Source organism: Typopeltis vanoorti, chromosome 1 (genome assembly GCF_054136105.1).
Source record: "Typopeltis vanoorti isolate ZY-2024b chromosome 1, IOZ_Tvanoo_1.0, whole genome shotgun sequence".
Classification (NCBI taxonomy): Eukaryota; Metazoa; Arthropoda; class Arachnida; order Uropygi; family Thelyphonidae; genus Typopeltis; species Typopeltis vanoorti.
The window spans coordinates 78,136,102-78,152,291 of record NC_143549.1 but is presented as its reverse complement, the minus strand read 5'-3'; the positions used below and the strand labels follow the sequence as shown (position 1 = coordinate 78,152,291).

Genomic DNA, 16,190 nt, shown 5'->3' with positions numbered 1-16,190 from the left:
GGGATACTAAGGCAAGTGACGTGAAGTCAGTCCACCTTTGCCACAAGTTTCTCCAGTCCTGAAGATATTTCAGGCTCAAACTTTGTTTGCTTACACTTGGATATAGGATTAAACTAAATGTATAATTTATAATAACCTATGCTTCATGTTATTTCGATAGCACACTTCACATCCATGTTCCGATTGACAGACATCATGGTGTCTACCCCTTTATTTTGCATGATCTATTTATTTGCATTTCAGTTATCCACAGCAACACAAGATACAGGTCCCTGCAGAAACAGGTCACTTAATATAATCCAGGGACAGAGAGAAGAGGGAGATGATCTTTAGTAGAATATATGAGGATAGAAAGCTTTCATTGGGACTTGAAAGCCATGCAGAGATTTATTTATGATTCTGGCTATCTTTTCTGAAGTGCCTCTGCCATATGGAATGATGATAGCATTACTAAATTCTTTCTGAGGAGAAGGTCAATGATTTATGTAACATATTAGCATCAATGTCTATAATATCATCAAATAGTATAAGTAATTGATTTTTTTCCCCTTGGTTTTAAAGATACTTTGCTTTGTATGTGGTGGTGTATTTTTGCAGGTATAGTAACTTTAATATTAATCCTGATGCACTGTTATTAGTGCTTAAACTTTGAGAGTATAGCTATTAATAAATAGTTTTTACTAAAACTCTAAACATTCACTATGATAATGCAATTGGAAGTTAACAATTATTATTTTTAAAACTAAAGTTCACTTAAATTGATTAATAGTGGATGAAAGCAGAAGATATTTATTACACTTCCATGATTAAGCTCACTTTCTAGGTTTTCATTATAGTGTTAAATTTTTCAGAACAGGTACTTTGCAAGTGGGAGATCGTGTCCTAGCAGTGAATAGACAGAGTACAGAGGGTATGTCTGTAGAAGAGGTAACACAACTCATTCAGCAGTCTCGACCTACAGTTTTACTAGAAATAGAGTTTGACGTTGCAGAATCAGTTGTTCCTAGCAGTGGAACGTTTGCTGTTAAGTTACCTAAAAGGGGTACAACTCTTGGTATTACAGTTACTTGTAAGTTGGAATTATTTTTGTATAAAAATTATGCAAAAATAGTGGTTAGTAATGTTGACAAAATTTTTAAATTTTCATGACAAAAGAAAAAAATTAGATATTTTCTAATGATTACCATTTCTAGCTTTTCTTCATAAAACTTTAGACATTGTAATAATGCCATTGTTAAAACTGTTGTTCATTTTCTGCTTATTCAAAAGTTCTTCAGAATGCCATGTTATAAATATTTTACTTTTTTTGTGGAAGTTATAAATGGGAGCAGTTAAAGTCCTGTTGTATTTTTCAGATCAAAAAATCCTAATATTTCTAAATAAACAAAACATAATGTTCATTATATTATCATTTTTATACTTTCCAGCCCCTAAGAATCGTTCCTCAGGTGACCCATTGATAATTTCAGCAATCAAAAAAGCCAGTGTAGCTCATAGAACAGGTACTCTCCAACCCGGAGACAGGCTCTTAGCAATTGGTTCTATAAGAATGGACAACTGTACTGTAGAAGATGCCTCTCAGATATTGCAGGAATGCAGAGATATTGTTAAGCTTCGTATTCGAAAGGATGATACCTATTCTGGTAATTGATACTGTTGATTTTAATCTTTTCTCTTTGATGCATTTCTATAAAGATGATAATATTCATGATAACAAGAGGCTACATGCATGTACGTGCGCACACGCACGCGCGCGCGCACACACACACACACACACACACACACACACACAAGCTTAGTGAAACACATGGAAGAAAGAGTAGAGTCCTAACTAAGTGAGGCACCCTCTGTGGTCACCTGTTGGTAGCCTAGAATGTAAACTGGGATCTCGAAGTATTAGTGTTCCCCATATTTTGGGAAGTTTAATGCAACCATATTTATTTAGATTAGGTTGATTTTTGAGAGCAATTGCAGTCACTGTAGTCATGAGTGCAGATGTATTCCAAAAATAGTCTCTCTTACAAAATTAATTCAATGGAGCATGGTGGTCTTTTTCAATTGATTCTATGAACTGTATCTAAAGCAGGTCATAGTCACCAACAGGAAGACTATGATTGACCATAGTCTTCCTGTTGGTCTGTTGTCAGCCACCTTTCAGGAATGGAACACTTTATATACTCCAGGCACAGAGAGGAGAAAGATGATCTTTAGTAGAACATGAGGGTAGCAAGCTTTTGATTGGGCTTGATATGTTGATGTGTTCTCCATTTGACCTCATGGTCCAGACACATTAGATTCTTTCCTCTCTCACATCAATAGTTTTCAACTTGGAATCCAGTTTACCATGAAAAAAAAAAAAATAATAGTTTAGCCTTTCTAGACACTTTTGTAACATGCCTACCCAATAGTAACCTCTCCTTTTCTGTATACAGGAAGCTTACCCATGCAGGTAGATATATATATTCACAAACTTTCTCATCCCCCCCCCCCAACAATATGGTGTCATTAAAACACTAACCAATAGAGCCTATAACCTTGGTTCCACTGAGTCCTCACTTACAGCAAAACTTAATCATATATGCCATGCTTTCTTATCTAATGGCTACAGTTCCCACAGTATCAAAAAAAAAATAATAATAATAACCAATCCTCCCATACATTGACCTTCTCTTCAGAAAGAATTTAGTAATGCTATCATCATTCCATATGGCAGAGGCACTTCAGAAAAGATAGCCAGAATCATAAATAAATCTCTGCATGGCTTCCAAGCCCCAATGAAAGCTTTTCTATCCTCATACGTTGTACTAAAGATCATCTCCCTCCTCTCTCTGTTCCTGGAGTATATTAAGTGACCTGTTTCTGCAAGCTGGTCTACTATGGCTAGACAGGAATATCTGCCAAACTCTACTTGAAAGAATACAAAAAATACATCTGCAGTCATGACTATGGTCAATCAGGCCTTGCAGATCATGCTTTTAGATACAGTTCATAAGAATCAATTGGAAAAGAACACCATGCTCTATGAAATTAATTTTTTAAGAGAAAGACTCTTTTTGGAATCTGCAGCTGCTCTCAAAAATCAACCAATTTATATAGTTTAATGCAACTAAATAAATATAGTTGCATTAAACTTCCCAAAATATGGGGAACACTAATACTTTGAGATCCCAGTTTACATTGTAGGCCACCAACAGGTGCCCACAGAGGGTGCTCCCACCTAGTTAGGACTCTAGACTTGTCCCCATGTTTCACTTAGCTTTGTGTTGCCTTTTTGTGTGTGTGTGCACGTGCGTGTGTGTGTGTTACATGTCTCATATTGTAATCACTGACAGCATCTCAGTGACTGAAATGAAATGTTGGAAGATGAAATAACGTTTTAAATCCTTTCTTAGTGCTGTTTCACTCCATTGAGTCTCTAACATGAATTATCTGCATTTTGTTCTGTGTCTGAAGTTATTTCATACCCCTATAAATCTCAGTGACCAGATCTGAGCATAACAATCCAGATATGGTTTCGTGCAACAGAACTGCCATACTCTTACCTCTGCTAGTCGGTGTTCTTTTCAGTATATATCAGTGACTCCCCCCCCCTCTAGGGTGTTGTCTTTGCCACCTTTTATTGCAAAAAATTTACACATAGACAAACGATTAATCTAAAGATTAAATGTCTTGCATTGCATTGCATGAGTGTATTGTCAATGTAAACACATTGAATCAGTTTAAGGCACAGCTGGATGAGCATTGTGTGCGATAGTGTACTTCCCATGATGAGTCTCTGACTCCATGGAGGTCAGATAATAATAATCATCCAATTCCTGACATGTACCCTCAAGGGGGGTGTACAGGATATTATTATTCTTATTACGTAACACCTCCAGGGAGTCCAAAGACTCATCGAGGGAGGGCACCTACTCTACAACTCTCCGTCTTCACCACTCCATTAGTCACAACTACTTTCATCATCTACACCAATGCCATCTACCGCCGATCACTGCTAACACCACTATTTCCACAGACAATCGCAAACATCCATGTCCACGCATGGATTCGAACCCGTAGCCTTTTGGCTGGAGAGCGGATACCCCAATCACTCTGCCAACCAGGCGGGCCAATTATGATCATTATAATAATACTACATGAGGAAACTTACATCATTGCTAACTTCATATCAATAATTTTCCTCCAAATAAATCTCTTATCTGTTAACCAAGTAAAATGATGGTACATGACAGAATTATAATAGTAATAATAAAAATCACAGAATGACTTACAATAGGAGGAGGAATTATTATCAACAAGATTTTTGATTGCATTTCATGACCATTCTCAATTCACATGGGAAAAGAGATAAATTAGAATAACAGTTGAAATTAAAATGCTTGTTACAATATAAGTTAAGGGGATAAAAATCCCTTATTGTTTTTCAGCCAGTAAGCGAAAACTAAGCGAAACTAAGATCGAAAACTAAGTTTTCGATCTTAGTTTCGCTTACTGGCTGAAAAACAATAAGGGATTTTTATCCCCTTAACTTATATCAACCTCGCCAGGAAAAAAATAGCCGATTGGCTTTTCATGCTTGTTACAATATCAATTACAGGAGAAGAGCCCATTTATGAACTATTAAAATTCAAGGAAATAGAAAATAATTATCAAAAAATAAATCACTTGATGCAAAATTGGAAGTATTGCTTGGAATAACCTCCCAAAATTGGGACAGTTTCATGGAATTATTTTTGTTTGGTTGATGGTGTGGACTTCACAATTTTCCTTAAGAGTCTTTCTAATGAGAAATAATTTTTGTCTAAAAGTTTAGTTTTATTGCAATGAATTCTATGTCTAGTAAATATAGCATGACTGGCTAAACCTTTCCTATCAGACTCAGAGTAGAATATAATCTTGATTATTTTCTAAAGTAATCTGAGCAGATAAACCAGTAATCTGCTCATAATAAGAAAGATCACATGAGCACAGAATTCTGTTAACTCCAGGATGAGACAGTCAAGAATATCTTTTGGAGAGTGTAAGAATGAATTTAATTTCCAATCATGATCAAAAATTCATTCTTAGAACTTTCCGAAAGATACATATCTTCCACTTTTTTATCCTGGAGTTTAGAGAATTCTGTGCTAATGTAGTCCATTTTATGAAAAACTTCATTCATCTTACCAACTTGCATGTCTTATTCATAGTCCTTCCTCCTGTCCACTAGGCTATGCAGATTGCATTTCCTCAATCTGTTTTCATATTTAATATTCCAGAAACTTCCATACCCAATATTTCATCTTCCTAAAACCACGTGAAGCCTGTGCACAGTAGTCCACATATGGTCCACAGTGGAACCACAAAATCTTTATTCTACACATTAGTGTCCTCTGCATCATTCCATAATCCTGTGTGCTGTCCTAATAATTTTAGCAGTGTGTCCCCAGCATTTTAAGTCCTTGTCAATCATCATCCTCAGATTCATCTTCTCAACTTTATGAATGATATCCTCAATAATTGTATCTTTTGCATTCCTTCTTTGCTTCCCAAAATTTAAAACCTTTGCCACATTGAACATCACTTGCTTGTCTATTCTCCCAGTCTATTCAAGTCCTCTTCCAAAGTTCCAATATTTGCTCTACTCCTCATAGTTCTTCCCAACTTTGCATCATCCATAGACAACTGCATATCACCATTCAGACCTTTCCCAATATTATTATTATTATTATTATTACGGGCAACTCCAGGGAGTCATTAGATTTATCGAGGGAGGCCCCAAATCATATTCATCACAACTATTCGACATTCATACAGTATCTATCATACCTCGCCTTAAACTCATTCACTGTCACAGCATCCACCACAGACTCTGGGAGTGCATTCCACTCATTCACCACTCTACAAGTAAAGAACCCAGCTCTAACACCTTTACTAACCACACTTTTGCCCAGTTTCCATAGATGTCCCTTAGTCATCCCACAACCAGCCCTGTTCTCAAAAATATCTTCTGAATTAATTTTATAGAAACCCTTCAGTAATTTGAATGTCTCAATCATATCTCCCCTCCTCCGCCTATCAACCAATTTTTGCAACCCACAAATCCTCAACCTGTTCTCATAAGGTTCATTCCACAGACCTGCTATCATCTTGGTCACTCACCTCTGGATCCTCTCCACCTCCTCCCCATCAAGAAGAAACCTAGGTGACCAAATCTGGGCACAGTAGTCGAGATGGGGTCTTATCAAGGCTCGATACAGAGAAACAATAACCTGCTTGTCTCTGCTTGTCAACATATTCTTCAGCAACCAAGTGATTTGATGAGCTGATTTGGCCACTTTTGCAATGTTCCCCCTAAACTTCAACTCCTTATCCACCAACACTCCTAAATCTCGTGCCTCATCAATTTCCTGGAGTACAGTCCCACCAATGTAGTAATCTGCTGCTAATCTTTTCACCTCAAAATGTATAACCTTACATTTTGCCACATTAAATTGACATCCATTCACCTTAGCCCAGACCTCCAATCTATCCAAATCATCTTGCAAAATTTTGACGTCATCTGCATTCACTATTGCCCTACCCAACTTTGCATCATCTGCAAACAAATGAACTGTTCCTCTCAGATCCTTTCCTATATCATTAATAAACAAATTAAACAGCAGTGGTCCAAGAACAGATCCTTGTGGCACACCACTAGTCACAGGCTGTCTTGTGGATTCTACTCCTGAATAAACCACTCTCTGATATCTCTCTGTCAACCACCCTCCTATCCATCTCACCAACCCTATCTCCATTCCCATATGCTGCAATTTACTGATTAAAATTCCATGTGGTATCCTGTCAAAGGCCGTAGCAAGGGCCAGTAGAATCACTGTAAACCCATTACTCTTATCCAGTTCAGCCGTCACTGTGTGTATAATACGTGAGCAAGTTACCGAGGCATGACCTACCCTTCACAAAACCATGCTGTCCCCGATACAGTATCCCATTTTCTTCTATCCAATCTTGTATTTACCTCTTGACTATTTTCTCCAAAACCTTGATAATGATTCCTGTTATGCTGATTGGCCGGTAATTTTCAACAGCAGCCTTGGAACCACCTTTATGCAGCGGAACTATTTTCCCCTCTTTCCACCCCCCTTGGGACTGACCCCAACCCGAGGCTCAAATTAAACAAAATGGTCAAGGGCACTGACAATTCTTTAGTCGCTTCTTGTACGACACGAGCTGATATACCATCCAATCCCACAGATGTATTGACATTGAGATTCTGTAATAGACTAGTTACCTCTACTTCATTCATCACAATTCCAGTATAAGCTGTTGGTTCTTCCATTCCTGCAATGTCACCACCTGGATGATATACTCTTGCATGCTCGCTCAGTAATTCCACTATATCGACTGATTCGGTCGATATAGTGGAATTCGTGGAAAAGTCGATATAGTTACCTCCCTACCCTCAGCATTTTTTAAGATCATTCTACCATGAACATTTTTCCTTTTACTTGCAACATATTGAAAAAACTGTTTGGGATTCTCTTTAGCCTGCATGGCCAATTTTCTTTCGTAATCCGCTTTTGCTTTTCTTACCACCCTTGTTACCATCCTGGCCTGAGCTTTATACTGTTCCTGCACCTGCTGGTCACCTTTCTCCTTAAATTCCCTCCACAATTGTTTCTTTTTTTGCAGCTCAAGCTTAATAGTGTTATTCATCCATTTAACTCCTACTTGATTTATTATTTGGACTCTTGGTATACAGTCAACCATTGCCTCCTGCAAACACTTCTTAACCACCTCCCATGCACTATCAACATCCAGCCCTTGCAGTTTTACATGCCATGGCACTGAACCAAGCAAACACTTAAGCTTGTCATACTTACCAGCCTTGTAATTCCACATGTATCCTGTGTTAATTGTAAATTCCACTCCTTTAGCCACCTCCCAAGTCATGACCTTATGGTCACTCTCACCAATTGGTGGCAACATGGTCATGTTCGTTACAGCCACATTCTCAGTTGCAATTACTAGGTCAAGCACTCTCTGCCCCCTGGTATTTTCCACTACATGCTGCCGCAGATAGTTGTCCCTTAATAACTGCATAAAATCCAATTCCTTCCTCCCATGTGCCCTCTCCTCTTTCCAGTCAATGTTACCATAATTGAAATCACCCATAATAATTACCCTCCTTCCACTCATTTCTTCTATTTGCCTATGCATACTATCCCCCACCATCGATTCCATCACCTGGTCTATAGCAGCGCCCAATTGTATATTTCGTTCTGCTAGATTCTATCTCACACCAAACAGCCTCAAATGTGCTCTTTTCTCTATCATGCAGTCCAACTTCTATACTCCTTGGCTGCAACTCATCAGCTGTCATCAATAACACTCCCCCCCTGCCTTTTATTCACCCTGTCACTACTGAACATGCTATACCTGTCGCATTCAATTCCACTAGCTTTATCATCTTCTGTTAGCCATGTTTCACTAATACCAACAACCTGTGGCCTGGAAGTGCCAACCAAGGCCAAAAACTCTTCCTTCTTGTTCCTAATACTCCTGGCATTAGTGTACATGAATTTCAGAAGCCCATTTGTCTCACCCATACTTTGATGCCTTATACTAACTATCCCATTCTGATTTGTTGTCCTTCGTACTCGTTCGGGAATAATATACTCATTCATACACTCAACTGCCTCCCTAAAGGCTGCATATCTACTCCCCCCCCCCTCTTAATAAATCTAGTTTCCCTGAGTCTTTACATCCACTTCCACATCATTCATCAACACTTTTTCAAGCCTCCGTACACCAACTCCATTCAAATGTAACCCATCCATCTTTTATATAAGTCCTTTCGCCCATCGAACTCATTCCACACATCCACAAATTCCACACCACTCTCCATGCATAATCCATGCATAAAGTCATTGGCAATTATGGTCCTCCTTCTAAACACTTCATTGTCATACCATGGTAAAATACTCACCATCCTAACTCTCTCACTCTTCTCTTTTGCTACCTCAAGTAATTCCCTCACATCCTCTATCATTTCCATTTTGTCCTCTTTCAAATCATTTGTTCCTGCCATGATTATCATCTCTTTCACGCTCTGTTTTTGCACTCGAATAGATTCGCTGACGTCCTTTATGTTCGCACCTGGCTGGTACGACTTCGTCAAACTCTCAACTATCACACCTCTTAATAGCAAATCCCCATACAGCACTCGCTTCTTCATTTTATTGACGTTTACAAACATTCTATTATATGTCATTACAGACTTATGCCGGTTATTAGTCGGTATGTTCAGCACACATTTTTCCATACGCTCCAGTTGCCTTTTCGCTCTGTGTATCGCACCGTTCAAACGCACAATTTCACTACTTGCATTTATCTCACCATTTTCATTATCAATCAAATCATCCATTCGTTCTGTATTTCTACCTCATTTACACTTTCAATGACGCTCTCACACCTATCTGGCACTACCACGCAATTCTCTATCACACCGCCATTTTCTATATTCTATATTGCTATCGTTAACGATATCACTCTCGCCACCCGAAACACGCTCGAGATCCTCATTCTCCTTACACTTTCTGCACATATTAACTCCACTATCACTCTCTAACCAGACTCCCACCGCTCTTCGCAAAGCATACATCTCACAGACAGCACATTGCATAAATTCGTTTACATCAAAACTCTTGAACAAACATGGCGACCTGGCCGCCATTTTTTTCTTTATCGGTGCCATATGTACGCTATCTTATCTTAAAAATAATACTTAAAATAACAGAAAACACACAAAAATTGCACAGACACACCAAGAAACAAAAAGCAAACAATACTACTTAAAATTCTAGTAAAATTGCCAATGTTAACACAAAATACTACTGAATGAAAAAATATCATTAACATACAAGTTAAGTAAGCTGAAGGGAATTCCAGCGAAGTTTTATTGTGCATGGTGAGAAAAGAAACAATGATTATGGAAGAATAATGATGGTAGAAGAATGACATCTGCAAAAGAAATAGATGAACTGGTGGAGTGACCATTTTGCTAGTGTCTATCGCCCAAGTGGAACTAACATGGTACCTGATACAGTGGTGAGAACAGATGAGAAAACAGATGTGCAAGTATGAGATATCAGCCAAGACAGCAGTAGATTTGATAAAATTTCTGCATGCTTATTAAGAAAATGTACAGGTGAACTGGTGTCAAGCATTTGATTTGATTCTAGTCTGAGCCTCAACAAGCAAGATCTTGAAGGAATGGGGACAAGATGGCATCATCCTTATGCATCAAGACTATAACAAATGCAGCAAATTACAGACTAATCAGTACTTCTGGATTGTAGGTATGATTGTAGTGAAGAGTTCACTTCAGTTGGAAAGAGAACTCTCTTTTTTAAAGGCAAGTCTTTTCTTATGGAATGATATAGAGAATATTAGCATGGCTCCTGCACAAGGATGGCAATGCAAAATCGTGAAGCATTCCACATTTCTTGCTTGGAGAGTGGTGAATGATTAGAATGGGTTGCCTGAGTCCGTTGCAAGTACTCTGTCTATTAATGGTTTGAAAGAGAGGTATCATAGATATTGTGTTAATAGTTTGGGTCTCTCATGATGAGTCTTAAGAGTTCATGAAGGTGCCTGTGCAATAATAATAATAATAATGGCAATTTGCTAATAACAGCTTGCACTAATTTTACAATAAAGTTGTAATGAGTGAGCTGGATACAAGGACCTATTTTTTTTGGGGGGGGGGTTTATATAATAGTAATGATATTGAAAAATGCTTAACCTTCCAGCTGGATAATTTTTTGATGTGTGGTTAAAAAAAAAATTTTTTTTAAATAGTAGATTTTGATAAAATTGAGAAATTTTTTTGTATTTCAAATTTTTTATATCAAAGTATTTAACATTACAACATTTAATACTTCAACCTTAACGAACATGACCATTCCTTTCTGTTACTGTTCACTATACCAAAAATATCCCTCTTCTCTTTTGCAAATAAATCCACAAGATCTGGTGACATATACCAATTATCCTGTGACACAGTAACCTTTACCCAAAAAAAACCATCCATCAGGGGAAGAACACTTTTTGTGCTAACTGATAAAGCATTATACTTTTTTATTGCATACTGTTCCTTTTCCATTATACAAAAGAAAATCACAAATATAACCACTTTGTGTTTCTCAAAGCACAAAAAACTTTCAGTTCAAAATGGGCCTCTTCTTAGCATAACATTTTCTAAACCAGAGGCAACTCTGGTTTAGAAAATCTCTGTATCTGAGTCACCCAAGTTCATTTCCGATATATTTTCTTCTTCAGAATCGGGGTTCTGCTGCCATTATATGGGTGTAATCCTCTGCTTTCTAGCATTATGTCCTGCTTGGTGCAGGGTCCACTGTTTTGCATTTGGCCTTCCATTTCATTTGGTTTGCAGCATCAGTAGGGCAGACACCCATGGCCCACATGTCATCTTGAGATTGTCGGCCATCTGGGCTAAGTGTAAAGGTCCATCCTGTAACAGATTCCTTGTCAGTTCTGGACACATGCTCATACCATCATAGGCATGCTTTCCTCATCTTCTCAAGGACTGGAGCAATACCAAGAGTTTTTCAGATGTCATCATTGCTAATATGGTCTAGTCATGTGTAACACAGTGTCCATCAGATCATCTTCATATTATTATTATTAATATTATCCAGGCCTCCATGGAGTCAAAAGACTCATCGTGGGAGGTCCTTCCTAAGAAACACAAAGTCTATCAAGACTCATCGAGGGGAGGTCCCCCCCCCCTTAAGAAACACAGTCTATCATACCATTCCTTAAACTCATTGATTCTCACTCTCACCACTCCATCAGGCAATGCATTCCATGGTTCAACCACCCTCAGTGTAGTACCTGTTCATGCTGTTTTGTTAAGGCCAGCACTCCACTCCATAAAGTTCAATTGGTCGGGTGACTGTGCGATAGATCTTGGATTTGAGATGCTGGGGTATTTTCTTATCACACAGGACTCCAGTGACCTGGCACCATTTCAGCTAGGCAGCATTAATGCATGTTCTGACATCAGACAGGATCCAAGGTATGGAAAGTTTAGAGGTCTTAGTAGGTTTTCCAATACCATTGACTAGAATTGTGTCATCTGTTTGGGTGTCACATTCTAAATATTCAATTTTTGTCAGGTTAAGTTGCAAACTGAAGTCAAGTTATGTTTTTCACTGCTTGACCAGTACCGTAATTCAAGTTCTACTCTGGTCTTTTGTGGACCAGCATGACATCACTGGCATATGGGTGAGGTTGTTGCAGGTCTGCAATCACTTTCATGCACAGAATAAACAGAAGTGGTGATAGGGCAGATCCTTGGTGGATGCCTACCTGGCTGGATGACACCAGCAGCATAGTGGATGGAGCTAGTGGTGTTAATGTAGAGCATAGGTGGCCAACAGCAGGCCTGCAGGGTGCATGTGGCCCGTAACGTGATTTTGTGTGGCCCACGACAGGATAAAAACTATATTAAATTATATGTATTATCAATTTAGCTATTAGTTTCAAATGCCGATTTTTTGATTGATATACTAGTTTTATTCATTATTTCTGATGATGGAAATAATTTATATTCTCAACACGGAATCAAAATTGCTTTAAAAAGATTACTCAATTTATAAAATCTACTGCTGCTCTGTGCGATTTGTAGTAGTAGGAGTGGTAGATTTCTATGCACTCCAGAGTAACGCATCATTGAAAGTCACTTGCTCTGCTCTGGTTACAGTGATCAATTTCAGAGACTCAGTTTCAAGTATTTTATATTGTTCTCCCAGTAGTAAAATGATTTAACAAATATAGTAATTCAATACATATAACTAATTGCCTTTAAAAAATGCAGAGTTTATTTTTATTTAAGTGCTGTCTAAAAGTGTGTGGCCCGTGACGCTATCACTCATCATATATTGGCCCTCGTATAGAATGACGTTGGCCATGCCTGGTGTAGAGGAACTGCACTCAGCATATATAGGCTTCAGGGATGCCATGGGTGCATAGAGAGTATCAAATCAGTTCATGTGGGACCCATTTGAATGCCTTCTCCAGGTCCAAGAAAGCCATGTGAACAGTCTTACTTTTCTCCCAAAATCCACATTGATTTGATGATATGGTAACAATGTCTCTTAAACGAGCATCGATTATGCATTCAAAAACCTTCATGGTGTGGCAGAGGAGGTGAATGGGTGGGGGGTGGTAGTTAGTGCAGAACAGCGATGTCACCTTTGCCTTTCCAAATGGGTACTGTAGTGCTGGTCTGCCAGTCAGATGGAATCTTGTTTTTCTTGGGATCTCTATGCATTTGTTGAACAGTCCTGTCAAAAACTCCACCCCCCCTCATTGTCCAAATGTTTCTCAGGCTTCTATGGGGATATCATCAGGCTCCAGTTGCCTTGCGGTTTTTTTCATAGCTCACATGACATTTGCAACTCTGGGTGTGATAAGTGGTACAGCCCTAAGAACAGAGTCAGCAGTGGGAAATGGTGGATATGGGTACTCTTCGTTACATAATACTTTAAATAATCATGGCATTATTGGAGGATGTCTGCTTGTTTTTGCAGTAGCTGTCCTTCTGCATCTTTGACATGTATTATATGGTTGACGTCTGGATTTGGCTAGTCTATATACAGGGTGTTCGGGATAAATTTGACATATTTATAATTAATTATATTTTTCCGTAAGTTACATGTATTAACACACACTTCTCTTCATTTAAAAGTTTGGGCCCTTCTTCATTCATATACAAGATGTCAGAAAGGATGGATAGCTGGAACCCACCTGAATCATGGAAGAGAATAACTTGTATCATGATGATTCGTGCCCGCCATCAAAATAAGGATATTACGACTGCTGCCCAATGCTCCCTGAATACAGTAAAAACAATCAGGCATGAACTAGAGACTTGCAATGGTGACTACGAGGATGTAGCAAGAAGAAAGATCCCTAGCAGACGATCTGATTGCGTTCGTACAGCAGAATTCCTCGCAAATCTGCAGGAACAGGTGTTGAACCCTGGCATTGGAATTCGGGCTTTGTTCGTGGAGTTGCTAACTGTAGTCAAGCCCTGGATAACAAGGGTAGCCAATGGTAGGCCGTATGTATGGCAGCAGGATTCGGCCCCTTGCCACACCTCTGGGAAAAGTCAAAAATGGTTGTCTGAAAATTTCTACGACTTCACCAGTCCAAATGTTTGGCCTCCAAACTCCCCAGACCTTAACCCCATGGATTATTTTGTATGGGGCGCAGTTGAAAAAGACACCAATCGCACTTCCAGTAATACAAAAGCCCAGTTAATGGATAAAATTAAAACAGTTTTTGTGGCCCTTCCCAGGGAGACTGTAGCATCAGCTTGTTCGAGGTTCCGAAGCAGAATTGAAGCTGTGATCGATGCTAATGGTGGTTATTTTGAGTAAATCTTGTTGATAGTATTGTAATTAACTCTGCCTGTAATGTTTTTTTGTCAATTCATTAAATTTAATAGATACAAAGAAGATTTTCTTTTTCCTTACGAAACTGTCAAATTTATCCCGAACACCCTGTATATATATATATCATTAGCTCCTTCAGGTTTGTCCAGGTGAAGTGTACAGGTTGTGGTAGTGCTTAACTTTTGCTGCCGCTACTTTTCATTTAGCAGTTGTCTTGAGTTGGCAGTATTGAGTGAGGTTGTCATCAGTTCTTTTTATGCATCTTTCTTGGCCTTCATTATGTGCTGGACATTTGCATTCCATCACCAGATTTGCTTGTCACTGAACCAGCAGTCTGGTTTAGTTGCACCTAGAATTTTCTTGATGATTGTCTCATTCCATATTTCTCTGGCTGTGTGGCCAGTTTCTGTTTTGAGGGGAACGACAGCATCTATAAGTTGTTGTGAATGGTTAGCAAGTTTCCACCACTTAATTCATTCAGTAGATGTTACTAGTTGCCTGGGTGATCAAAGTTATAGATAGAGATTGTTGGGGAGCAATGTTGTCAGATGGAATGACCTTGGAGTCTCTAGTTTCAGGTCTTCTCTTCTCCGTATCAACCAGTAATCAGTTTGTGTTTCATGACCACCACCACCACTATAATAGGTGATGAGGTGGGATGCCCATTTCCTGAAAAATGTTTGCCAGTCCAGATCACATGCTTCAGCACATTCCAGATGCATTCACCTCCATCATTGCATGTCCATATCCACAACCACCATGTATATATATCGTCAAAACCATCTCAGGAATGTCCAACATGGCCATTTAAGTCTCCACCAATAATTAGTGGTTCATCATTCATCGTATTTGGCGTGGATGAATGTTTCCAAGTCTCTCCAAAATTTGCCATACTCCTCAGCTGGGCATCCTGGCTGAGGTGCATAACAGGAGATAATGCACACAGGTGTGGTCTCTGTGACAATCCAAATGCTCATCAGATAGTCAGAGATACAGTCAACTTCAGTAATGCAGTCCCATAAGTGCAACAGACTGCTTTGGCTATTCCATTTTGACCAGTTGTTTCATAGTATAGGAACAACAACTGGTCAAAACTGGACAAGCCCCAATTGGCTTGTCGCAAAGCCTGATGTTGGCAGACTGCATAAGATGAAATGCAATAGGAAATATTCACCCCTATCCCTCAAAGACTCTAATAGCATTGGTTAGGAGCAAGAAGGAAAGAAAGAAGAGGAGGGACCAACTACAGACAATATAACAGATGTATATTACATGAAGTAAGGCATGGTTCAGCATCAAGTACCTCAGGTTTGCCACTCCCATACTCACTAAAGCAAGCCCTTGAGGTAATTATATGAATGTAATCTAACAAATATAAAATATAAAAATATTAAAAAAAACAACATAAAAATGTGTATAAAAATAAAAACAGTCAAGAGCCTGCAAGCATTTTCTAAATGATATTACAGCACTTTCTCATATTCTCTTATAACAACATTGCATCAGATCTCTCTGCCATTACCAAATTAACATGATCTATTCTGTTACTATTAATATTCCCAGTTTAGCATGATCTACAATTAAGTTGAATATTTCCTCTCAGAGCTTGGACTGTGTCATTAATATATACATTAACCAACAGATATGTGGTCCCAGACATCTGTGGTATACTACTTGTCACTCTTCTCTTTCAAGACATCATTTCTCCTATGCATAACTCATTAG

At 38.6% G+C, this 16,190-nt stretch overlaps 1 protein-coding gene and 1 non-coding gene across 2 annotated transcripts in view; both read left to right on the top strand.

The window, feature by feature from the left end:
* LOC150110118 (glutamate receptor-interacting protein 1-like) overlaps window positions 1-16,190 on the top strand; it is a 311,102-nt gene that overhangs the window by 204,491 nt on the left and 90,421 nt on the right. The window contains exons 12-13 of the mRNA XM_090397962.1: window positions 852-1,069; window positions 1,428-1,643. Coding sequence (XP_090254088.1) covers window positions 852-1,069; window positions 1,428-1,643 — 434 coding nt within the window. The remainder of the gene's footprint in view (window positions 1-851; window positions 1,070-1,427; window positions 1,644-16,190) is intronic.
* On the top strand, window positions 10,383-10,488 carry LOC150110119 (U6 spliceosomal RNA). Its single transcript, XR_016549055.1, has one exon. It is a non-coding gene; the product is annotated as a U6 spliceosomal RNA (small nuclear RNA).